General features: G+C 42.9%; 1 protein-coding gene across 3 annotated transcripts in view; it reads left to right on the top strand.

Annotated features, from left to right (window-relative positions):
* Positions 1-27,192, top strand: part of RB1 (RB transcriptional corepressor 1) — a 167,721-nt gene that overhangs the window by 20,799 nt on the left and 119,730 nt on the right. For all 3 annotated transcript variants that reach the window (XM_037893564.2, XM_037893558.2, XM_037893579.1), the window contains 4 exons: positions 4,259-4,393; positions 7,706-7,744; positions 8,466-8,533; positions 9,909-10,019. In XM_037893564.2, coding sequence (XP_037749492.1) covers positions 4,259-4,393; positions 7,706-7,744; positions 8,466-8,533; positions 9,909-10,019 — 353 coding nt within the window. The remainder of the gene's footprint in view (positions 1-4,258; positions 4,394-7,705; positions 7,745-8,465; positions 8,534-9,908; positions 10,020-27,192) is intronic.

The following is a 27,192-nucleotide window of genomic DNA, read 5'->3' as shown; positions in this document are numbered from 1 at the left end:
TCCTCAGAGATGTTTCTGTGTAATGCACAGTCCCTACCACTGTGCATTCACAGAAGATATTGAGTTTGCTGATCTATTAAATTAATAAACTGTCATGTACTTTAACTGGGATAAATACACCCTTCCCTTCAAACACAGCACTGAATTGGTTTATGGTAAAAGTAATACGACTTTATTAACAAAAGAGCATGGATTAAATAACTCCTAGTAAAGGAGATAAAGGGTAGAGATGGTTACAAGCAAAAGGGAAAACATGCATCTAAGTATGTAAAATGTTATCTAGCACAATAGTCTTTATTCAAGATGGTTCCTGCGGGGGGGCCCTGCATCTCCTTTCCAGCTTTTTACTGGCCAGGACTCATCACAGAGATTAAATCATTTGGTTTCTTTGTCTCCTTAACGTGAAGGATCAAGATGGAGTGTCTCTGTTTGTTACATTCCCAAGGGGCTGTCTTTGTCTTGTAAGTCTGACAGGCCTCCTGGGGATTCAGTCTCCTGTGGGGTGCAGGAGCCATTTTAATTCTCCATCTGTCATATTCAGACTCAGGATAACCCCTGCTGGTTTAGCTTGATAGCTTTGTTTATAGCTAATATGGTAATTGAGGTAAACCCACAGTCCTTTGGCTAGGATAGACCTGTTTATCTCTTTTTACCTAGGCTAGGTTTTCTGATCTTAAACTTCGTTCTAGTAACATCATCTAGAGGGAATTCACAGCTTCATATATAACATTAACACATGCATATTAATAAGCATGTTAGCTTTCATATTCTTCTTAAGGCCTATTTTATACAGATATTGCAGTAGTATGTAGATAGGGGTGTGTATATATAGGGGTATCTAGAATGTCCTATGTTCCTAAATGCTTATGCTCTATGGTTTCAGCCAGCCCCATGCAGGGGTCAGAAAGGATTTCCATCCCTCTATATTCTGTTTTTTGAATATCCATCCTTTGAAGTATCAGGGATGGCCCCACCTAGAGATAGGACATGGAATGGAGAGGGCCAGTGCTCTGAGATGGTACCGAGCATATTCTCTCTCTCGGGTGCATGGCAGGCTGGTTCTTACTCATGTGCTGGGAGTCTAACTTATCACCATATGTGGGGTTGGAAAGGAATTTTGCAATGACTTTAGGGGTTTTTGCCTTCCTCTGCTTGCCAGGATCATCTGGGTGTATATATAACTTAATTTCCCTGCTATTGTGGAGGCCTCACTTAACGGTGCTCCTTGGCCCCTCCTGTTCTCTGCGTGTTGCAGGTAATAGTTCAGTCTTCTGTGGGCTGTAATATTGTGTAATTTTGGTTGTTGGATTTAGTGTGCAGGTGCTGGATAGTGTTGGTGACCTATGGTATACAGGAGATCAGACTACATCTGTGGTTCTCAACCTTTCCAGACTACTGTCCCCCTTTTAGGAGTCTGTCTTGCATACTCCAAGTTTTACCTCACTTAAACTCCTTGCTTAAAAATACAAAAGTGTCACAGCACACTATAACTGAAAAATTGCTTATTTTCTCATTTTTATCACATTATAAAATCAATTTGGAATATAAATAGTCTATTTACATTTCTGTGTGATACTTGAAATTGTTTTTCAGTTGTGAGCCTCGTCTGAAGCCTGAGCCCCAGGTGGTGGGGCTGAAGCATGTAACTTAGCTTTGCAGGGCTCCCTGGGGTGTGGGGGCCTGGGCACTTGCCCTGCTTGCCACCCCTACTGCCAAGCCTACACTTGCAATTGCCCTAAACCTGTCCTATGACCACCCTGAGGGCTGCGACCGACAGGTTGAGAAACACTGATCTAGATGAGCTGAGTACCCCCGGAAGACCTCTGTGTACCCCCAGGGGTACACAGACCCCTTGTTGAGAACCACTGGACTAAATGAGCTGGCGGTTCCTTCTAGCCTTACCCTTGGAGGCGTCCTGAGACAAGGATACAGGGTGTATCATGATAGCTCCAGCATGAGCCAGGCAATTCTCATATTAGAATTATCCGATCATCAGAGCCCGTTCCACCTGAGTCTCTTAGAACAGTGACCTAGCATCTTTACACCTGATAGCGTGGTTGCTGGCTGAATGAAGTATACTGAAAGGAGCTGTACAGCTGAGGTTCAGAACATTCTACTCCAGAACAGGAAACCTTTCAACCAAAGTGGCTTTCAGAACTAAACTAACAGATTTTTCCATCCAGATAGCTCAGCAACAGCTTTCATCACTGACATCTCCAGTTTCAACAATACTGGGCAACTTACTTGAAAGCAATCTGGACTCTTCATCAACTCAAAATAAGAGTTCATTTTGCAGAATTATCTGTAAGCCATGCTGTCTTCACATCCTACAGTAACAAAATTCCTGAGAGATTCATGCATGCATTTCCACCCCCGCCTCCCAGTTTAGGTGCTTCCTCCCTCCTTTAATCTGAATATAGGATTAGCAGTGTTGATGGGTCCCTTCTTTGAGCCATTAGTAACCTGCTCCTTTTACCACCTCTCATTGAAAACTGATTTCTTGGTGGATATTGTATCAGGTGGGAGGATAGGAGAGATACAGGCTTGTATGTCAGGTCCCCTGTCTGTGGTATTTCAGAATTATGGGGTTACCCTTAGACCTCACCCAAAGTTCCTGCTCAAGGTAGTCTCAAAATTCTATGTAAATTGGTCTGTTCACCAAGTGGCTTTTTTTCCAAAGCTTTGCATGCTAGACAGTGTCATTTTATTTAGATAAACTAAAATTGTTCAGGAATGCACCTAGGCTATTAATGACATTTGACAGTCAAAGGGCACCACCATTCACTCAAAGGTTATCCAGGTGGGTTTTTGACTACATAAGAACTTATCAGTTAGTGAGGAAAAATTCCCTGACCATACTAGCGCTCATTCCACTAGGGCTCAAGCTGCCTTGGCTGCCTGTTTGGGTAGTTTCCATACCTGAGGTGAGTAGAACAGCAATGTGGAGCTTGGTCCACACATTTACTGTTCACTATTTCTATTATCAGAGCACCAAGAAGCCCTAGCGCAGACCAGAGGTTTGGATACCATTTCTGTAGGGCTGTCCTGCATCACTAGTTAAAAAAGACTGTCACAGGGTGACTGGCCCCTTTAAGTGGAAGGGGTGTCTAATGTATCTGTGACTCATCAGCTGCCTCCTAAATATGCTTAAAAGAGGGTACCTGGGCCCTAGTAAGTGCAAGAGCAGCTAGCAAGCCTCACTCAGGAAAGGGGTAGGTGAGAGCTGCTTGGTTCAGGCAGGAAAAGGGCAAGTGTAAGGGTTATCTGGGAGTGAGGAGACTGGAGGAGGTCTCTGGGGAAGGTTGCAGAGAACTGAAAGCTTTCTGCTTTCCCTCCCTGGAAAGTGGGAGAAATTGAAAGAAGTCACTGGAGGAGCTAGCTTGTTGGCCTTCCTGAGCCAAAGAGCCATGGCCAAAGACAGCTAGAGAGGGCTTGAAGGCTGAGAGCATCAGAGGGAGAGCCTACTGGCTTTCTGAGCTGGAGAGCTGAAACCATAGGGCCAATGAAGGCTGAAGGCTTGGGTGAGGCATGGCTAATGACCCCAGAACAATACCTGGGAGTGAGGCATGGTGTGAGATGCTGGAGGTGTACTGAGATACAGATCATGGTGAGAGACATTGGGACTGTTTGATGGAATGTTGGTGAGTTGGTTTGTAGCATGGAGTTTGCTTTTGTAATAAATTAATCCTGTAGGGGAGCGCATATATACTTGGAATGCTTTTGTATATTTTTGGGAACCACTGAAAGGGAAATGGAGGGAGAAGTATGGGTTGTGCTGTGACATGCCATAGGATAGCACTCCAGGCAGGGGTGCCTTCTGATAGACTCGTTATACCCACCTGCATGTAAATAGATAACTGTTTGTTAATTGCAAAGAGCTGAATCTGTGTGGGCAATCACTCAGAGAGCAGATACTTACCCTACAGTTACACTGGTCCTTCCAGATATGTTGCCCACACTGATTCAGCACCTGCTCTCCTTCCCCACTGATGCAGAGTCCCTACTCTGAGTCTGTATTTGTGAAGAAACTGAGGCAAGGTCGGGCCCACTCTGCTCTTTATATCCTGGGGAAGAGGGAGACATGAGGGCACAAAAGGCACAATCCTGGCCCCATTAGACACTGCTAGCGAAAAAGAACTTCTTGAGCATATGAAAAGTATGAACAACACCTCTTAAAGAATCAGTTACTGTAAGCTAAATGTTCTCTTCTTGTTTTAAAGAAACAGATCTCATCATCTCTCATCTGTCTTCCTTGCAGTGTGTGCACATGTCTTCGGTTGCTGAGAGAGATGGATGTTAACATGGATACCATAAGCACTAAAGTTGATAGTAATGTATCACGACTGAATAAGAAGTATGATGTATTATCTGCACTATATCACAAGTTTGAAAGGTAAAATGCACAATTTTTTTGTTTGAACTGATAGATTCATTTTTAGCTGACAACATTTATTTTGGTTTCTAAAACATATGTCCTAGAAGTGCCCATCCTAAACTTTAGGCATATCTCCCAGTATCTTAAAATCGGTTATACAGAAACACTGTTTACACTGTAACTATTATACTGCATTATAGGATCATCCTGTTGTTGCTTCTGTTGCTATTATTTGTACTATGGTAACACCAGGGGCCTCCAGCCTCCATTTTTAGGCATGGTACAGGTAAACTGTCCCTGAAAACCACCTAAGTAATCCCATTCAGTTCACATCCCATCATCTCCACAAAATGCCTGAGAAAAATGTTGAGATTTGAGCACATCTAAAAGTCTTTTTAAGTGTCTGTGTGCGTCTTTTTCTCCTGAGCTGTGGGGTTGTGAGGAAGTGCATTCCAGAGGTGAAGGCTTATGGGAAATGGTCTGTCAGCAGCTCCCTTCCTTGTGTATTAAGGGTGAGCAATTTTGAGTGCCTCAGCTGATCACAAATACAGCAATATGACATGAGGAAATAGACTGTCTTGCATAACTCTAACCCAAAATTAACAAAATTGTAGCCTTTTCTGAGGGGGAAGGAAAGGAGACACTGAAGGTGAATGGGGCAGATTTAAGTCTTCTATGTGTAGCCTTTTATTATTATTTTTTTTAAACCAACATAGGCTGCTTTAGAGAATTCTTAAATAGAGTTTTGATATTTCTCCAAAGACAGAAATACAGGCAGTTTGCTATTCTTGAGTTTACTGGGACAGGGATGAACTCTCCTAGCTCTCAGATTTTTGGTCCATTGAAGTGCTAGTGTGTACCTCATGGTAGTGTATCAACCTCTCCTAGAATGCTCTTAAATTCCTTTCTGATTGCAGTCTTCAGTGAGAGGTACTTCACAGCACTGAGCATCAATGCAAGAGGGCCACAAGTCTTGTGGCATCAACAGAGTTGCCGCAGTGCTAAAGTATTTTTTAGCTTTGTGACACTGAACTGTTATGGTCTCTTGTATCAGTGCATCACCAAAAAATGTCCCATGGCCCTAAAGTATCCCTTTAGGATGACTGAAGGTGTATTGTATGGGTATTGTCAGCCATTGAGGCGCAAGCAACCAAACCAAGCATAGAGACAGGGCCACTGAATAGCCCGTAAGTGATTTCAGTCTTCAGTTCTTGGTGGTCTGCATTTTCATGTTTGTTTAGCTGTGAAATTCAAACATACTTCTAAGCTGGCTGCCTACAAGTTGGCTTTTATCTCTTGCCCATGGTATACACTGTTCTTGCTCCTTCCCCCCCGCCCACCCCCACCAGCGTATTTCTCCTCATATCTTAGGCAACTAGTCCTTTCATCTAAACAAATTCTCTTCAGTTGCTTAGCAACACTCCAGCAGGTTTTGCTGCTGCATGTCCTATTGATACTTCCCATTGCCTAAAGGGACATGGTAGATTTGCTTTCCTAAATGGGTAGTATCAATTCTTTGTTCTTTAACTCTAATCCAGTTTATCATTGCATTGATCATCAGTATGGAAGATGGAAAGTGCTAGGCAAGTCCAAAATGTTTTTTCTCAAACCTACCATAGATAGGGTTGCCAACTGTCCTGGTTTGGCCAGGAGTCACCCGGAATTGGGCTTGATCTCCTGGAGGCTACTGAAGCCAAACTGCGAGATTTTAGGCTTCTAAAAGTCCAGTGGTGCAGTGGGATTAAGCAGGCTCCCTACCTGCCCTGGCTCTGTGCCACTGCCAGAAGCGGTAACATGTCCAGCAGTGGCTCCTAGGAGGAGGTGTGGCCAGAAGGTCTCTGCGTGCTGCCCCCCACCCTGAGCGCCAACTCTGCAGCTCCCATTGGCTGAGAACGGGGAACTGCAGCCAGTGGAAGCTGTGGGGACACTGCTTGCAGACAGGGTCCATGCACAGAGTCATCTGGCTGCCTGTGAGTCTAGGAGCTGCTGTTGGACAAGCCGCCGCTTCCAGGAGCCACCCAAGGTAAGTGCCCCTAGCTGGAGCCTGCACCCCAAGCCCCCTCCTGCATCCAAACCCCTTGCCCCAGCCCCCTCCAGTACCCAAACTTCCTCCCAAACCCCCTATGGCACCCGAACCTTCTCTCCCAGCCCCGAGCCCCCTCCTGTACCCAAACCTCCTCCTGGAGCCTGCACCCTGAGTCCTCCACCGTACCCCAATGCCATACCCCAGGCTTAGCCCGGAGCCCACACCCCAACGCCCTGCCCCAGTCTGGTGAAAGTGAGTGAGGGTGGGGGAGAGCGAGCCACTGAGGCTGGAGTGAGCGGAGGAGTGGGGCCTTGGAGAAAGGGCAGGGCAGGGCTGTGGCCTTGGAAGGGGTGGGATGCGGCAGGACAAGGGTGTTTGGGTTTATGTAATTAAACAGTTGGCAACCCTAACCATAGGTCTTTTCTGAAGTATAAAAATGTCCCTTAATCTGCATGTTTCCTTTTAAATCTTGCCCCTACTATTTGTCCTCACCCAGTCCTCATTTTTACCTTTTTTTCCTCATCTTTTTTTCTGTAAAATGTTTGTACGGTGACATTACAGAAGAAGGGACTTTGAGGCAAATTACAAGGATAAAATTTAAAACAGTATTGCCAACCTCAAGCATTCAGAAATTTGAGTCTGACTGAATCATGAGGCTTTACAATTTTTTTTTTAAGGCTTTTGACTTCTGGTTCCTGAGCCGTTAGGTTGCACACTTGGATCATATTTTAGTGGTTTCTATTCTCTTCCCTCAATCATGAGGCCTAGGGCAACTTATTTTTAAAATGAGAGTTGTGAGTCTCTTATAATTGCTTGACTCCAAGAGCCTGGGGTTTTAAGAAGAAACTGATATGGTAACTCTTTCAACAGAATCATGAGATGGTAACACTGATCCAATACAGGCTGTAAAACAGTCAAGACACATTTCATCCAGTAGTTTGAGAGTGTACTACAGAGTCTACAATTTATTTACAAGACATTGGAAAATAATGTGCATGTAAATCCTGGCTTTCTGGAAAATGATTACGTAATAGATCATGTTTTAAAATTGCTTTATTATGTGAGGTTTGATATAAGCATTCCAAGAAGAGCTGCTCCTTGTAAAACTACTAGTTATAACCAGCCCATTGTGGCTGTTTGTGACACTTGTAAAGCAGATTGGCAATGTTCTTTAATTACAATAACTGACATTTTCTGAGGTGGCATGTATTTCTGCTGTATTTAGCTGAAACAAAGAATGCTACACACTTGTTCTAGACTGAGAAAGGTATGCAAAGTAAGGAACTGAATTTTTTTTTCCCTAGGACTTGTGGACTTATCTACGTAGTACAGCCCAGCAGTCAGTAAGTCTGACTTTTATAATTTATATATATAAAATTTAGGAGGCGGTCCAAAGCATATGTTAGTATTTTACTTTTCTAACTACTTGCTTCTAAAGTGTATACAAAAAAAGAAAAAATCTATTGATGGCACCAAAATGTCTTGTGACTAGTTTAGATTGAGCAGGGACTAGGGTAGTTTCAGTGGGAAATGAAGAAAGCTGCAGAAGTGATATACTTGGTCAGTATATTCATGGTGCCACTTGCACCATGAATATCTCCACCTGCTGGCTTATGGATCAGCATGAAAGAAACTAACAGTGACAGGATGAACTTCATAAACATAGTAATAGATGAGAGGAAATATTGGCTGCTCCCAAAATTAGATTGAGTTAATGGTATGACTGGAGAGTAGGACCTTTTTGTCAGACATGAGCAAGAGAAAACTACTCACAATAATTTGAGTAAATTATCAACATTCACTTCCTTCACCCAGACATTAATGCTTAGCATTTCTTGAATGGAATAAGAACAATTAGCCTTTCCATTTCAAAATTTGTTTGTAGTTTTAGTTCCATTCAGAATGTATTGTGGTAACTAATAAACCTTAAAGTGTATAGGAAAACTTTCTGCGTTGCCCTAAATGATTGAGTCCACAGACTCAAGTGATTCTCCAGAGACTATATTCAGAATTGTTGTAGAACTGTTGCTGTGAAATTTTTGCTATTTTGTCATCTGTGTGTAGGACTGCTGCTGAATTGAGTTTCCCATTGGTTCTGAAAACTTCCTGGATCACGTTTTTGTTGGCGAAAGGTAAATTATGTTTCTAGTAATTATTGTAATTTCTTTTATTGGAGTGAATTTATAGACTTTTTGTTTGATATGTTCAATACAAGAAGCAAGACCATCTGGCTGTTCTCTTAGCTGGCATTATGGACTGGGAAGTTTGAATATGGTATGTGATATCTTTCCTGCCGCTTAGGAGGCTGCTGCTGTTCTGGCCACTTGGATTTGAGGGTGGAATCGTTTTTTTTTGGCAGGTTTTTTTTTTTTTAAATGCCCCTATTTCATGAAAATGGCTGCCTGACACTGACCAGTATTTTATTTATATATATTTTAAATGGCCCTGGAGAAGTTTGTAAGATTGTTTCTTCACTGTGGTAAGACTCACTCTGTGAAGGGCTTGGGCCTTAGTGACGGATAGGAGGCCAACACCATATTGTTATAGCAGTACAATCAGCATCTAAAGCCTCTTCTATGCTAAGGAATTTATTTTAAAAAATCCTCATTTGCACCAATGGGAGCCCTAGTGTATACAAAGCTTGTGTGTTTACAACTGTCAATAAAACCTGCTTAGGAGCAGCTGAAATAACAGAGTTTTTGTTTCCTCCTAAAATTCTTGAGCATACCCATAAAGTTAAGGGTAGGGGAGGTTTTCTGCCTTGCCTTTTTGAGGGTCATGAGGAAGGGGTAAAATTCTATTAGGTATGGGAGGGTCAATAACAAAGGTTCCATAAGAGGTTTGGAAGTAGATGAGCTCAGTCAAACTGAGGCTGGAAGCGAGCCTAGGTGGTACCCTTCTAGTCCTAGTGGTAAGGATAACTGTTAAACTGTATACACTGTATACTGTTAATTTTTCAAGTGCTGTTACTACTTCTACTTCTGTAACTTGTAAGTATATCACCTATCACGAAGACTGTTTGAACAGCCTGACTAACCTGAGCTTGGAATATAACAATTGCTGTGCTTTTAACTGACTCTGTATAAATGAAGAGAAATTATGTATTTTTTGTAAAACCAAGTTTAAGTAGTAATTGGAGAAGAGAAAAGGGGGAAAAATTACATAAATACAAAATAGTGGTACATGAAGGCGAAGTAGTTGTCTACAGTGTCATTATTCTTGAGTAAAAGGTGTGGGGGGGAAGTCATATGCTGGAAAGTAAGAACTTCATGCACAGTTTAAGAAAAAAAAAATGAATTACATGTGTATTTCCAGAGTGATAAATCCTTGTAAATCATGCATGGTTAAATACATCAAACTTCAGACATGCTCACATCCTAGGTGGTGTTTTCCAGAATCCGTTAACAGTGGTTTTGAGGTGAAACATCCAAATATTCCTTCTGTCAGGAATAATTTTTTTTTAAACTCCAAGCATTCACTCATAAAATTCTTTTTTTACATTTTCAGGAAAAGTATTGCAGATGGAAGATGACCTGGTGATCTCTTTTCAGTTACTCTTATGTGTCCTTGATTATTTTATCAAACTATCACCACCGGCAATGCTCAAGGAGCCATACAGTAAGGATTTTAATCTTGTGTTAAGAAGCTTAAGGTTCATAAAGAAGTCAACTTCAGTCTCCTTAGGGGCTTCAAAAGCGCCCACACTGAATGCAATAAATCTTCTGTTCTATCTTAACCTACATCACAATTGTGTTTAAATTTTGGGTTATTGAATGAACTAGAACATGGCAATATATTTAATATATTAAAAGTCTTCCATTTTTACTGTCCCTCCGCTCCCTTTACTGCCTTCCCACCCCCACAGGAGTACTCTAATGGCTTGGTAGTGTATCAGCAATACTGCTGCTGAATGTACAAGGGACTTGAGAAATTGGATTGAAAAGCATTATTTAAATTTTGACTGGGATATTACATAAACGAAAGAGAGGTGGATGGTGGCATGATTTTACAGAGTTTTCTTAATGTATAGTAATGTGATGGCATCACCTCACTGCAGAATTTTCAGCTGCGGTCCAGTCTAACAGTATAGGGGACAGAATATGCAGCCATGAAGAGAAGAAGGAAAGAGGGGTGGGTAGATGGAGTAAAAGGTGGTTGGAATCATAACTCAGAATGAACAGGTGTGTACAGAATTTTGCTATATAGATACTTTTTGTTCTTCTTCGAGTGATGGTCCCTATTGTAGTCCACTGAGGATCTACACATGTGCACCATGCGTCCGTAGCTGGAGAATTTGAAAGTAGTAGTGTCCAGTGGTCGATGCATGCGCCCTTGGGTTTACCTCATGGTTTCGTCTGGGTGATGGTGGGATGGACCAACCGCATCTCCAATTCCTTCTCACCACATTGCATCCAGGTGCAGTCCTTCCCCAGCCTTACCCAAGAAGGCTGGGCCGTCCACCTCTGGAAGCACCTCATGGAAGTTGCCATGAGACCTCATTCTGACCTAGCCTGGGAAGCTCCCTGGTACATCAGCCTGAGAGCTAGGAGTGTGCCTCCAGCTACAGAGTCTGAGTGTGGCACCGGCAGACCACCACTGTGGACCCCGCACTGGGGCCTAGTCGGGAGGTAAGGAAGCGTGCACGTAAGCATGGTAGTAAGTTTTCCCCCAAACCTAAGAATGGGGACACTTCTTCCACGAGTTCCAGTCATGGGGAGGGAACATGCTCTAAAACACAAGAAGAGATAGCACAAGCTGACAGATCCACCGTATCAGGTACCAAACTGCATATCCTGTCAGTATCAGCGCCCCATAGATTGCGAGAACTGTCTGCTCTGGGGAAAACTACCGCTCTGGTTCCTGGTGCAGAAAGAGTACCCTTAATACAAGGGAGGTCGGGAAAAGCACCAGCACCCCCAGGAAATATTTGTCCTAGGAAAGCTGAGGTCTCCATGCCTTCTGGGACCTTCTATTTAGGGAGACTATATCTCCCATTTATGACATGCCACAGCTGAGACACCCCATGCTCCGATGGTCTGTATGCTTCCACCAGCTCCGATGGTACTGCTGATGGAACAGGTGTCCCAAGTCTTCATCTTTGGAGGAGACCAATTGGGGCAGGGACTGTCCATCGATTACCGCCACTATGAATATCTGAGGAAGCCTTCTATATTGTGGCAATATTCCTCCATTCAAACTGTCACAGAGCCACTGGTTCCCCATACCGTGGGGCCCACCGTAACATCCTCTGGCTCTGTCATGCTGGCCTGGATCTCCTGTGTAAAGTGGCAGGAGAGCTTCACATTCCTCTGGAGGAGATCCAAGGCACTCAACATAAGCTGCTGGACATCTTTCACGCATCAGCACTGGGTAGAGTTACTCTGCCAATTAACAATGTCACCCTCGAGCCACCTAGAACAGTTTGGCATACACCAGCCACAATACTCCTACCCTATGTACCAGTTAAGGGATCTGAGTTTCTTTTCTTGCACCCCCTCCCATCCTCAATTCTCTTGTAGTCTAGGTAGCAACGGGACAGTCCAAACAACAACACCCATGCTCCATTTAATCCAATAAGGAGGGCAAGTGGTTGGACCTTTTGGCTTGCAAGGTCTTCTCAGCCAGCATTCAGTTCAGGATTTTGAAGTATCAGGGATTACTTGCCAGATACAATTTCCTGAATTACAGTGAACTAGAAGACTTTGCGGAAAAACTGCTGTGGCAAGACAGGACCCACTTCTAGGCAATAGAGGAAAGGAAACTGGTAGCAAGGACATCTCTTCTATCACCTGTGGATGTGGCAGATACTTCATCGCACTCTGTGGCTTCAGGCATAGTCATGCGGAGGGAATTGTGGTTCTGTTTCTCTGGTTTCCTCAGGGAATTGCAAAATATGACTGAAAACTTCCCTTTCAATGAGTCCCATCTTTTAACCAGAAAACGGATGATTCTCTCCACACCCTCAAAGATTAGAGGGCTACGCTTTCTTCCCTGGGTATTTACACACCTGCTCCCAAGCATAAATTCTACTGTCCACTGCCCACACAATGTTACAGGACCTCCAGTTTTTCTATCTGAGGCCATACGAACCATCATGGAAGTGTGTCAAAAGGCTCAAAGATATTGTTCTCTGGGTCCACCTTCACAATCTTCTTCCTGCCAGATATAATTTCTACAGAAAAGATCTTTTTGAGGAACTCTAGAGCAGGGGTTCTCAACCTTTTTCTTTCTAAGTCCCCCCCTTCCCTCCCAAACATGCAATAAAAAAATCTATGGCCCACCTGTGCCACAATAACTTTTTCAGCATATAAAAGCCAGGGCCAGTGTTAGGGGATAGCAAGCAGAGCAATTGCCAGGGGCCCCATACCACAGGGGGCCCTGCAAAGCTAATTTGCTCAGGCTTCGGCTTCAGACCTGGGTGGCGGGGCCTGGAGCCCTGGGCTTCAGCCCCAGGTGGTGGGGGTTAGGCTTTCTGCCCTGGGCGCCAGCAAGTCTAATGCCGGCCTTGTATGGCTGACCCGCTGAAAGCTGTTTGCGACCCCCTGAGTTGGGCCCCAGACCCCTGGTTTAGAACAACTGCTTTAGAGAGCCTCCCTTACTGCCACAGAACCACCCCACTCCTTTCTGGGGTCGTCTGGCACTCTTTCTACCAGCTTGGAGTGCAATAAAAATGGACAAGTGGGTGCAAAATGTCATCCACATGGCTATATGATCGAGTTCATCATGCTGTCTCATCCACAGCCACTTCCCCCATCCCTCCTCAGGGATCACTCTCACGACAACATCCTCACCCTAGAGGTGAACTCCTTACTACAAAGAGGAGCGATATAATGGGTTCCTCTGGAATACGAGGGGATGGCATTCCTGTTCAACTTCGTAATACCCAAAAAGAAAGGCCGATGGTGACCTATTCTGTACCTGTGCCTTCTCAATTGCTTCATCCTCAAGCCCAAGTTTCTTATGGTCAAGTTAGGAGCGATCATCCCATCATTAGAAAAAGGCATGTGGTTAACAGCTCTCAGTATGCAAGATGTCTTCTTTCACATAGACTTTCATACAGCCCACAGACAGGATCTGAGGTTCATGGTCAGCTCGCACCATTTTCAGGTACAGGGTTCTTACATGAGGACTCACCACTGCTCCCAGGATCTTCACCAAGGTTTTCTCAGTAATGGTGGCATACCTCAGACATTATGGGGTCCTTGTGTTCCCTTATCTTGACAACTGGCTCCTGGCGGCCCGATCCAGATGCGAATTCCAAGTTTCAACCTCCATGTAGCTCAGGCTCCTTTCCTCCATTGGAGTCCGCATCAATGTCGAAAAATCAACCTTGGACCAAACAACCCCTAGACTTTATAGGGGCCTGCATTAACTCGGTCACAGCATGAGCCTGCCTACAAACGCAGAGGTTCCAGACTCTGCAAGAACTCATAGCCCATGTCAACAATTTTGTCCCAGCCAGGACCTACCTATCCCTCCTTGGCCACATGGCTTTGTGCACATACATTACTGCCTTCGCTTGCCTCCACCTTCACTGCTTCCAGATGTGGCTCCAGAAGATTTACTCACCCATGCATCATGCCATCGACCTTGTTACTCTCTTCCATCCACTGGTGGACAGACCCATGACAGGTTTGCATAGGGGTTCCCTTTCTCCCCATTTCCCCGGACAAGACAATCATCACCAACTCATCCCTCATAAGTTGGGGAGCGCATATGGGCAATCACATGACACAGGGAACATGGACTCCTTGGGAATCCAGGATGCACATCAACATTTTGGAACTCAGGGCTATAAGGAAGGCATGCCACGTATTTCTCCTGTTCATCAGTTCCCATTATGTTCTTATGTCGGACAACACCTCCAGTGTTTACTATGTCAACTGTGTTCAGACGCAGTCAACCTCTGGAATTGGTGCATCACGCACCAGATCCTCTTATCTGCATTCTATCTCCCAGGGACACAACATGATTGCAGACTTGCTCAGCAGGCAGTTTGTGATTGATTACAAGTGGGAACTCCATGACACTGTGGTACGTGACATCTTTGACCAGTGGGGGGTCTCCAACCACAGATCTCTTTGCATCGCCCATCAACAACAAATGGAAGCACATACTGCCACAGGGACGGAGGGTGTCTTGATCTCCCCTCTCAGGGCGTTGCTCTCATACTCCCCTGGTCAGACCAGATCAACTATGCCTTACCTCTTCCACTCCAACCATGAGTATGCCGCAAGATCAGATGAGACAGAGCGACAGTCATCCTGATCACCTCTTGCTGGCCCAGACCATTCTGATTTCCTAACCTCCTTTGCATGACTATCCATCCCTCAATTTCCATCCCTACTTTCCCCAATCTACTGACACAGCACAAAATCAGACATCCCAATTCACAAGTGTCTTAGAGCATTGTATTTGTATGAACATCTTCTCTAGAACTGGCATGTTCATCAGAGGTGCAGAACATCCTCTCTAGCAGCAAGAAAGAGTCCACTAGGCATTGCTACCGGGCCAAGTGGAAACACTTTGTCTCCTGGGCCCAACAAAATGGGCTTTCCCCAGAAGATTCCCCTTCTTCTGGATTACCTCCTGTCCTTGAAGGTATTGGGTCTCGCTTTCAACTCTCTCAAGGTCCACTGAGCGGCAGATAGCACTGTCCACCACCTGTGGAAGAAAATTCCATCTTTCCACTTCTGTTGACTGCTAGGTTTTGGAAAGGCCTCATGTAACCTCCCAACCCATTCAACCCCTCACTCTCCAGTGGGACCTCAGCCTAGTTCTACCTGCACTACTGTAATCACCCGTTGGACTGCTGGCATTGTGCTATGTGTCCCTCTTTTTCATGAAAGTCACTTTCCTTTTTGCTATCACTTTGGCAAGAAGGTTTGGTGAACTGGAGACCCTGATGGCGGACCCTCCTTTCATGACTTTCCATAAAGGTGAAGTCTTCCTGCGCCTGCATCCCAAATTTCGGCCAAAGGTCATCTCCCAGTTTCATGTTAATCAATCCATTTGCTTACTTGCTTTCTTTCTGAAGCCTCACTCCTTGGAAGACGAATGGTGATTCCACTCCCTTGATGTCCATTGGTCCTGGGCCTTCTACCTGCAGAAGACAAGGCCAATCAGGAAAGTCTCTTCCGCCCCCCGCTCCTCCCCCCCCGGGGTCGTAATAGCTGTAAGAGTTAAAGGGTAGGCAATCTTCACACCGAGAATCTCCAAGTGGATTTCGGGGTTCATTACTTTGTTATCAGACCTGCTTGGGAAGCTGGCCCAATTCACAAGAGCCCAGGGTTCAACCCTAACCTCCCTCTGTGATGTGCTGCTCAGGGACATATATAGAGCAGCCACTTGGAGTTCATTACACACCTTTTGCTACGCATTGTGCCTTGATGCAGGACTCAGTGGTGGATGCCTCTTCTGGTGTGGCTGTCCTCTGCTCAAACATTCCGTCTTCATCCTCACAACCTCATCTGACTTAGGTAGTGCTTGTTAATCACACTCAGTGGAATACTATAGGTACCATCACTTGAAGAACAGGATGTTATTTACCTGTAATTGGAGGTTCTTCGAGATATGCATTCCCTATCTGTATTCCACTTCCCACCTCCTTGTCTTCTGCTATGGATCTGTTGGATATGTGCTTGTGAAGCAACTGGAGATGCAGTCGGTCCACCCCACTCTTTATTACTTCCGACGAAACCATGAGGCGAGCCAAGGGTGCATGTGCAGACCAACGGACACTACTGACAAATTCTCTGGCTCTGGACATGTGCGCATGCATAAACCCTCAGTGGAATACAAATAGGGACCGCACATCTTGAACTTCCAGTTACAGGTAAGTAACCTCCTCTTTCCTTGGTTTGACTTTGAGCTGACTTAAGTCGAACTCTTACATTAGTAAATGTTCATTCCTGTTGAAAATCATAAACTTCTCTAAACAGTAACTTTTAGTATGTTGTCCTTGTACATTTAAAACTTGGGAAATGTTACTAAGAACACTGTAAGTGGTGTCACACAGTCTTGTGTAACTTTGGATAGTACTTCATTTTTATGTTGGGTATCTTCCACCAGGGGACACAGATTTTAAAGGTATATTGCACTATTAGAAAGTAGGGTATATGAACAAGGGGAAAAAAGCTGGAGTTAATTGGGTTTTTCCTTTAACAGGATTGGGGAAGGATATTGTCAGTAATGTCCTTGGCTTTTTTTGTCTTGATCCGTAACTTGTATGGATAACCTGAATTTGTCTGATTATTCATTGATGAATAGCTTCAAATGGATGGATTATTGGTGGTCTTGTTATCCCTACTCCATTTGAACTTTAATGGTCAAAAAGACTCCCTTTTTATTCTAAGGACAATTTTAACATCCATGTAAATAAGTAATGGAGAAAGAATAGCTTTGGGGTTAAGATATGGCTCCCCAAAGCTGATGAGAGTTTAAATTCATCCTTTGTAAAGTGTATTGATGTAGGATAGACACTATACATAGTTCTGCCTAGCTTAAACATTCAAAAATCCTGAGTCTGGCCCCAAAAGTTGAGCTTTTTATAAAAATAAATAAATAAAATCTGGGTTCTGTGCCTTCTCTTTTAATCTTAAGAGTTCACATTATTATTATTTTTTTCAAATGCAACTATGAGAACTAGAAACTTGTTTTAATATGAAAGGTGAGATTCTGATATCACTTGACTCCAAAAGCTGGAGCTTTAAGAAAAATAGGTATTTTAATCACAAATTCAATATTAACAGTTGACAATATGCAAAATATTACATTAATATTCCAGATGAATGCCAGCCACAGTTTCCACAGGCACTGCTTAAGCTCTCTCACAAATCTGTCAGAGCTTCTCAATCCTGATCAGTAACACACTGTAGTATTCAAGTCCTGGTGACAGTGGAAAGGCTTTAAATTTTGATATGAATAAAACAAAAGGGGACTAAGATGAGACTACTAAAGTAGAACAGCTGGGCAAAAACTTTGAACAGTTACCAATCACCAAACTGACAATTACCAATCTAGAATACCAATTTAAAATGTAAAATTTTATTTTATTTTTTAATTTATAGTATAATAGTTTATACATTGATATAATGCAACATATAATTTATAAAAGTCAATTCAGTAAAGATGAAATTAAACTACTTTGACCTTTTAAAAAACAAAACAAAACATGGTTTTGACCTTAATGAAACAAAAATCTGAAATTTTCTAATGTGGAAAATTTCAAAATGTTAGGTTTTTTGTTCCAAAATTGTGTAAAATAAATTTATAATTTTTTATTGAATGGAAATTCCAGGTGGTTCTTCGAGCGTCCTCTGCATATTCCCGTTCTTGGGGTACCAAAGGCTTCAGTATGTGATCCACAATTGGAGGTTGAACTGGGTCCTATGATTATGTCAGACAGCCTTCTCCCAAGCAAAGTTATGCATGAGGTAATGCCAGAGTCCCACTGTATCCTTCAGGGGAATATGATACCAGCTTAGGGAAGTTGGCAGGACTGGCCTATGCCTCCTTGAATATCCCAGCTGTACCGGCCAACTTCTCCTTCCCCTTACCAGTCTAGAATGTTGAATTCTCTGGTGCTGGAGCATCTTCCAATGCAGTCTGTGGATATGAGTTACAGAATGCCATCAGTAGCTTTGGAGAAGAACTTGCATCCATTTTTTTTCATATTCTGGGGTCTACTGCCAAGGCTAAATTCTCCTTGCCTGTATTAGAATGGCTGTGGCAACTTCAAAATCCCTTGATCCAAACCATCTTTGTGTCAACCAGTCTCTAAAAAGGCAGACAAATTATGTCAGATCCCACAGGATGGGTTTATTGTTTTCATGTGCACCCTCAGTCAAACTCATTATAGCAGCAATACAGCAAAAGTCTAGATCAGCTTTTCAACTTTCTACCCCCTGGATAAAGAGAGGAAAAAAATGGATTCTCTGGGCAGAAAATCATTTTCTTCCTTTTCCTTAAACAAATGCATAACTAGCTACTAAGCAGTTATGGAGAGATATCAGTTTATGGGAGACTATATCTGTCTTTATTAAATGTTTTACCAGAAGAGCAAAATAAAATTTAATATCAGCCCTTGATAAAGAGGGCCAAAATGTGGCCAAGCATGCTCTTAAGGCATCATCTGATGTTTCTGTTACTGCCTCAAGGTCATTGGCATCTGAAGTAGCTCTGCAAAGACATATTTGGTTATGTTTATCTTCTCTCCCATTGAATCCTGGCTTTAAAATAGAAGACATACCCTTTGAAGGGGATAATTTACTTAACGCAAAAATGGAGAAGACACTGGGAAAACTGAAAGGCGTGATCCACAGTGTCGTAAATATAAAGGGAAGGGTAAACCCCTTTAAAATCCCTCCTGGCCAGAGGAAAAATCCTCTTACCTGTAAAGGGTTAAGAAGCTAAAGGTAACCTCGGTGGCACCTGACCAAAATGACCAATGAGGAGACAAGATACTTTCAAAAGCTGGGAGCAGGGAGAAAAACAAAGAGTCTGTGTCTGTATGATGCTTTTGCTGGAGACAGAACAGGAATGGAGTCTTAGAATTTAGTAAGTAATCTAGCTAGGTATATGTTAGATTATGATTTCTTGAAATGGCTGAGAAAATAGCTGTGCTGAATAGAATGAATATTCCTGTCTGTTTCAGAGTAACAGCCGTGTTAGTCTGTATTCGCAAAAAGAAAAGGAGTACTTGTGGCACCTTAGAGACTAACCAATTTATTTGAGCATAAGCTTTTGTGAGCTACAGCGCACTTCATCGGATGCATACTATGGAAAATACAGAAGATGTTTGTTTTTATACACACAAATCATAAAAAAATGGGTGTTTATCACTACAAAAGGTTTTCTCTCCTCCCACCCCACTCTCCTGCTGGTAATAGCTTATGTAAAGTGATCACTCTCCTTACAATGCGTATGATGATCAAGGTGGGCAATTTCCAGCACAAATCCAGGGTTTAACAAGAACGTCTGGGGGGGGGGGTGATGGAAAACAAGGGGAAATAGGTTACCTTGCATAATGACTTAGCCACTCCCAGTCTCCATTCAAGCCTAAGTTAATTGTATCCAATTTGCAAATGAATTCCAATTCAGCAGTCTCTCGCTGGAGTCTGGATTTGAAATTTTTCTGTTGTAATATCGCAACTTTCATGTCTGTAATTGCGTGACCAGAGAGATTGAAGTGTTCTCCGACTGGTTTATGAATGTTATAATTCTTGACATCTGATTTGTGTCCATTTATTCTTTTACGTAGAGACTGTCCAGTTTGACCGATGTACATGGCAGAGGGGCATTGCTGGCACATGATGGCATATATTACATTGGTGGATGTGCAGGTGAACGAGCCTCTGCTAGTGTGGCTGATGTTATTAGGCCCTGTGATGGTGTCCCCTGAATAGATATGTGGGCACAGTTGGCAACGGGCTTTGTTGCAAGGATAGGTTCCTGGGTTAGTGGTTCTGTTGTGTGGTATGTGGTTGCTGGTGAGTATTTGCTTCAGGTTGGGGGGCTGTCTGTAGGCAAGGACTGGCTTGTCTCCCAAGATTTGTGAGAGTGTTGGGTCATCCTTCAGGATAGGTTGTAGATCCTTGATAATGCGTTGGAGAGGTTTTAGTTGGGGGCTGAAGGTGACGGTTAGTGGCGTTCTGTTATTTTCTTTGTTAGGCCTGTCCTGTAGTAGGTGACTTCTGGGAACTCTTCTGGCTCTATCAATCTGTTTCTTCACTTCCGCAGGTGGGTACTGTAGTTGTAAGAATGCTTGATAGAGATCTTGTGGGTGTTTGTCTCTGTCTGAGGGGCTGGAGCAAATGCAGTTGTATTGCAGAGCTTGGCTGTAGACAATGGATTGTGTGGTGTGGTCAGGGTGAAAGCTGGAGGCATGTAGGTAGGAATAGCGGTCAATAGGTTTCCGGTATAGGGTGGTGGTTATGTGACCATCGTTGATTAGCACTGTAGTGTCCAGGAAGTGGATCTCTTGTGTGGACTGGACCAGGCTGAGGTTGATGGTGGGATGGAAATTGTTGAAATCATGGTGGAATTCCTCAAGAGCTTCTTTTCCATGGGTCCAGATGATGAAGATGTCATCAATATAGCGCAAGTAGAGTAGGGGCGTTAGGGGACGAGAGCTGAGGAAGCATTGTTCTAAGTCAGCCATAAAAATGTTGGCATACTGTGGGGCCATGCGGGTACCCATAGCAGTGCCGCTGATTTGAAGGTATACATTGTCCCCAAATGTAAAATAGTTATGGGTAAGGACAAAGTCACAAAGTTCAGCCACCAGGTTAGCCGTGACATTATCGGGGATAGTGTTCTTGACGGCTTGTAGTCCATCTTTGTGTGGAATGTTGGTGTAGAGGGCTTCTACATCCATAGTGGCCAGGATGGTGTTATCAGGAAGATCACCGATGGATTGTAGTTTCCTCAGGAAGTCAGTGGTGTCTCGAAGGTAGCTGGGAGTGCTGGTAGCGTAGGGCCTGAGGAGGGAGTCTACATAGCCAGACAATCCTGCTGTCAGGGTGCCAATGCCTGGGATGATGGGGTGCCCAGGGTTTCCAGGTTTATGAATCTTGGGTAGTAGATAGAATATCCCAGGTCGGGGTTCCAGGGGCCAATACTCACCAGCAACCACATACCACACAACAGAACCACTAACCCAGGAACCTATCCTTGCAACAAAGCCCATTGCCAACTGTGCCCACATATCTATTCAGGGGACACCATCACAGGGCCTAATAACATCAGCCACACTATCAGAGGCTCATTCACCTGCACATCTACCAATGTGATATATGCCATCATGTGCCAGCAATGCCCCTCTGCCATGTACATTGGTCAAACTGGACAGTCTCTACGTAAAAGAATAAATGGACACAAATCAGATGTCAAGAATTATAACATTCATAAACCAGTCGGAGAACACTTCAATCTCTCTGGTCACGCGATTACAGACATGAGTTGCGATATTACAACAGAAAAACTTCAAATCCAGACTCCAGCGAGAGACTGCTGAATTGGAATTCATTTGCAAATTGGATACAATTAACTTAGGTTACCTTGCATAATGACTTAGCCACTCCCAGTCTCTATTCAAGCCTGTTTCCCCTTGTTTTCCTAACCCCCGTCCCCTTCCTCAGACGTTCTTGTTAAACCCTGGATTTGTGCTGGAAATGGCCCACCTTGATTATCATACACATTGTAAGGAGAGTGATCACTTTACATAAGCTATTACCAGCAGGAGAGTGGGGTGGGGAGAGAGAGAGAACCTTTTGTAGTGATAAACACCCATTTTTTCATGATTTGTGTGTATAAAAACAAACATCTTCTGTGTTTTCCACAGTATGCATCCAATGAAGTGAGCTGTAGCTCACGAAAGCTTATGCTCAAATAAATTGGTTAGTCTCTAAGGTGCCACAAGTACTCCTTTTCTTATTCCTGTCTGTGTCTTTTTTGTAACTTAAGGTTTTGCCTAGAGGGATTCTCTGTTTTGAATCTAATTACCCTGTGAGGTATCTACCATCCTGATTTTACAGAGGTGATTCCTTTACTTCTATTAAAAGTCTTCTAAGAAAACTGAATGCTTTTTCATTGTTCTAAGATCCAAGGGTTTGGGTTTGTGGTCACCTATGCAAATTGGTGAGGATTTTTACCAAACCTTCCCCAGGAAGTGGGGTGCAAGTGTTGGGAGGATTTTGGGGGGAAAGACGTGTCCAAACTACATTTTTTTCAGGAACCCAGATAAAGTTTGGTGGTGGCAGTGGAAGTCCACGGGCAAAAGGGTAAAATAGTTTGTACCTTGGGGAAGTTTTAACCTAAGCTGGTAAAAGTAAGCTTAGGAGGTTTTCATGCAGGTCCCCACATCTGTACCCTAGAGTTCAGAGTGGGGAAGGAACCTTGACACACAGCAAGATAGTTAAGGAGGCAGAATTCCTATAGAAGGATGTAAACACCTGTGTTCAGGAATCACAGGCAATATCCCATTTTCCTCTTCCTCTTATTATAATCAGAGAAGACAGCCTTACATCACATGAAGGCAGACCACTTGAAATATCAAAAATTTTGTAAGCACTATATGTGAAAGAAAGCCTAGTCAAGTATAAATAAAATCTTAAGTGAATCAAACAGTACCATAGAATCTCCATGAGTAGAAATTCCATGTTTCATTAATAAGAGTATAGCAGTAGGATTGTGCTACCGACTACCTGATCAGGATGGTGATAACAATTGTGAAATTCTCAGGGAGAAGTGAAATGTTCCCAGTAAATATGAGGATAGTTGAAATAACATAAGAACGGCCATACTGGTCAGACGAAAGGTCCATTTGGCCCAGTATCCTGTCATCCAACAGTGGCCAATGCCAGGTGCCCCAGTGGGAATGAACAGAACAGGTAATCGAGTGATCCATCCAGTTTCCCATTCCCAGCTTCTGGCAAACAGAGGCTAGGGCCACCATTCCTGCCCGTCCTGGCTAATAGCCATGGATAGACCTATCCTCCATGAATATATCTATTCTTTTTTGAACGCTGTTATTGTCTTGGCCTTTGCAATGTCCTCTGGCAAGGAGTTCCACAGGTTGACTGTGTTGTGTGAAGAAATACTTCATTTTGTTTGTTGCCTATTAATTTCATTTGGTGACCGTGTGTTAGGAGGAGGAGTAAATAACACATCCTTATTTACTTTTTCCACACCAGTCATGATTTTATAGACCTCAATCATATCCCCCTTAGTCATCTCTTTTCCAACCTGAAAAGTCCCAATCATATTAATCTCTCCTCATATGGAAGCTGTTCCATACCTCTAATCATTTTTGTTTCCCTTTTCTGAACCTTTTCCAGTTCCAGTATATCTTTTTTGAGATGGGTCAACCATATCTGCAAGCAGTATTCAAGATGTGGGCGTGGGCGTACTATGGATTTATATAGAGGCAAACAGGATATTTTCTGTTGTCTTATCTATATCTATCTTAATGATTCCCAACATTCTCTTAGCTTTTTTGACTGCCGCTGCACATTGAGTGGATGTTTTCAGAAACTATCCACAATGACTCCCAAGATCTTTCTTTTAACCCATTACTGATCCATGAGAGAACCTTCTCCCTTATCCAGTGAATGCCTACTTCGCTTAATACTCCTTTGTGAGGGAACTTGTCAAAGGCTTTCTGAAAGTCGAAGTACACTGTATCCACTGGATTACCCTTGTCTACATGCTTGTTGACATCCTCAAAGAATTCTATTAGTGAGGCACGATTTCCCTTTATAAAAGCCATGTTGACCCTTCTCCAATGAATTGTGTTCATCTATGTATCTGTTAATTCTGTTCTACACTATTGTTTCAACGAGTCTGCCTGGTAATGAAGTTAAACTTACTGGTCTGTAAGTTGCCAGGATTGCCTCTGGAGCTTTTTTAAAAATGGGTATTACATTAGCTATCCACCAGTCATCAGTACTGAAGCAATAGGCTATATATCAGTGTTAATAGTTCTGCAATATCATATTTGAGTTCCTGCAGAACTCTTGGGTGAATACCATCTGGTCCTGATGACTTATTACTATTTATAAATTTGTTCCAAATCTGGGACAGTTCCTCAGATTTGTCACCTAAAAAGAATGGCTCAGGTGTGGGAAACACCCCCACATCTTTTACAGTGAAAACAGATGCAAAGACTCATTTAGCTTCTCCACTATCACCTTGTCTTCCTTAAGTGCTCCTTTAGCATCCCATTCCTTCAGTGGCCCCACTGATTGTTTAGAAGGCTTCCTGCTTCTGATGTACTTTAAAGAATGTGCTGTTTGTGTCTTTTGCTAGTTCCTCTGCAAATTCTTTTTTTGGCCTGCCTAATGATACTTTTACACTTGATTTGCCATAGTTTACGCTCCTTTCTATTTTCCTCACTAGGATCTGACGTCCAGTTTTTAAAAGCTGTCTTTGTCTCTAATCACGTCTTTTACTCTGGTTAGCCATGGTGGCATTTTTTTGGTCCTCTTGCTGTGTTTTTTTAAATTATTATTAGGGATATACAGTTAGTCAGGTCTTCTTTTATGGTGTTTTAAATAGTTTCCATGCAGCTTGTATGCATTTCACTTGTGACTGTTCCTTTTAATTTCTATTTAAATAGCCTCCTCATTTTTGTGTAGTTCACCTTTTTGAAGTTAAATACTACTGTATTTGGTTTCTTTGGTATTTAGATTATAGTCACTATTGCCAAGAGGTTCAGCTATAACCTCTTGGACCAGATCCTGTGTGCCTATAAGGACTAAGTCAAGAATTGCCTCAACCTTTGAGGGTTCCAGGACTATTTGATCCATGAAGCAGTCATTAGTGGTGTCTAAAAATTTCATCTTTGTATCCCATCCTGGCTACAAACACAGAAAACACAATAATAATTTGGGATTATGGTTAAAAGATACAAAACCAAGGGTAGGAATAAATGGTCAGTTTTCAGAATGGAGAGAGGTAAATAGTGATGTCCTACAGGGGTCTGTTCTGGGACCAGTCCTATTCAACATATTCATAAATGATCTAGGAACAGGGGTAAACAGTGAGGTGGCAAAATTTGCAGATGATACAAAATTACTCAAGATAGTTAAGTCCAATGCAGACTCCGAAGAGCTACAAAGGGATCTTGCAAAACTGGATTGACGGCAACAAAAGTGGCAAATGAAATTCAGTGTTGATAAATGCAAAGTAATGCATATCGGAAAAGATAATTCCAACTATACGTACAAAATGATGGGATCTAAATTAGCTGTTACCACTCAAGAAAGAGATCTTGGAGTCAACGTGGATGGATAGTTCTCTGAAAACATGCGCTCAATGCGCAGTAACAGTCAAAGCTAACTGTTAGGTACCAATAGGAAAGGGACAGATAAGACAACAGAAAATATCATAATGCCTCTATATAAATCTATAGTACATCCCCACCTTGAATATTGTGTGCCATTCTTGTTGCTCCCTCTCAAAAAAGATATATTAGAATTGAAAAAGGTACAGAGAAGGGCAACAAAAATGATTAAGGATATGGAACAGCTTCCCTATGAGTAGAAATTAATAAAACTGGGACTTCTCAGCTTGGAAAAGAAACAAACAAGGGGGGAATATGATAGAGGTCTATAAAATGATAAATAGGGTGGAGAAAGTGAATAAGGAAATGTTATTTACTCCTTCACGTAACACAAGAACTAATGAAGTGAATAGGCAGCAGGTTTAAAACAACCAAAAGGAAGTACTACTTCACACAACATGTAGTCAATCCATGGAACTCGTTGCCAGCGGATGTTGTGAAGGCTAAAACTATAACTGGGCTCAAAAGAGAATGAGGTAAGTTCATGGAAGATAGGTCCATCAGTGGTTATTAGCCAACATGGTCATGGATGCAAGGCCACGCTGTGGGTGTCCCTAAACCTCTGATTGCTAGAAGCTGGGACTCGATGACAGGGAACGGATCTCTTAATAATGGCCCAGTTCTGTTAATTCCTGCTTGCATCTGGCATTGGCCACTGGAAGACAGGATACTGGGCTAGATGGATCATTGATCTGACCCCCTATGGCTGTTCTTAACAGTATCCTAAACAGCAAATAACTTTGCAGACACAAGACAGGTCAAGAATTCCTCAGTCACATCTTCCTAACTGAATGTCAGGCACAAGTTTGACATGTTAGTCAACAGCTTCAGACCAATCTTGGAAGATCCCATCTGTGGTTTTGGAGACTGTCCAAGTTTTACAGTGCATGGAAACTAACGGTATTACAGATGGGTTTTAGATACAGTAAAGAGAGACTGTACATCAAAGTCAAAGCCCTTTCTCCATTCAACTCCCATATTCCCTCCCTTTTCAGGAGGTACTGTTAATAAAGGAAGTACAGGCTCATCTGAATGCCGTAGAACAAGTACCTCTGAACTCCAGAAACAAAGGTTTCTATTCCTGTTACTTTCTAATCCCCAAAGGCCTCAGACCAATTTTAGATCTCAGAGCTCTAAACAGATGAATCAGGAAACTTCAGAATGCTGTCTCTGGCTTTAATCATTTTGTCTGTCTACTCTAGATAAATTTGCTTCTCTGACCTCAAAGGGGCATATCTCTATAAGGCTATCCCACTGCAAATATCTACCTTTTGTCCTTGATTCAGACCACTTCAATACAGAGCCTTACCTTTTGGCCTCTCCTCTGCGTCCTCCGTTTTTATCAAATGTGTGGCTCCAGTAGCATCTCATCTGAGGAAGCAAGGGTTTTTATCTTCTCTTAAAAAGAAAAGGAGTACTTGTGGCACCTTAGAGACTAACCAATTTATTTGAGCATAAGCTTTCGTGAGCTACAGCCGATGAAGTGAGCTGTAGCTCACGAAAGCTTATGCTCAGATAAATTGGTTAGTCTCTAAGGTGCCACAAGTACTCCTTTTCTTTTTGCGAATACAGACTAACACGGCTGTTACTCTGAAACCTATCTTCTCTTACTTAGACAATTGACTACTGAAGGGCCAGTCCAAAGAAGAATTAGAAGAAGCCATTGAGGTGGCCTGCTCTCATTTCAATATCTTGTGTCTTGATAAACCAGGAGAAGTCCCTTTTTCAATCAGTCTTCAACTCTGTGTGAAAGAAAAGCTTTTCTTTCACAGAGAGGTTTTTGAAAATAACCATTTCCATACAGAGGCTGATGCTACAGCCCTTTCAAATGTATTTTCTAATGTTATTGGGTCTCATGGCCTCTACAACATATGCAATTCCATGTACCAGGCTCAGAATGAGGCAGCACCAAAACTGGCTTAAAATAGAGTACCGAGTGGCAGTCGG

The sequence above is a fragment of the Chelonia mydas genome, chromosome 1, assembly GCF_015237465.2.
Source record: "Chelonia mydas isolate rCheMyd1 chromosome 1, rCheMyd1.pri.v2, whole genome shotgun sequence".
Classification (NCBI taxonomy): Eukaryota; Metazoa; Chordata; order Testudines; family Cheloniidae; genus Chelonia; species Chelonia mydas.
Note: the sequence above shows the minus strand (reverse complement) of the source record. Positions and strands in the feature narration are given on the sequence as shown.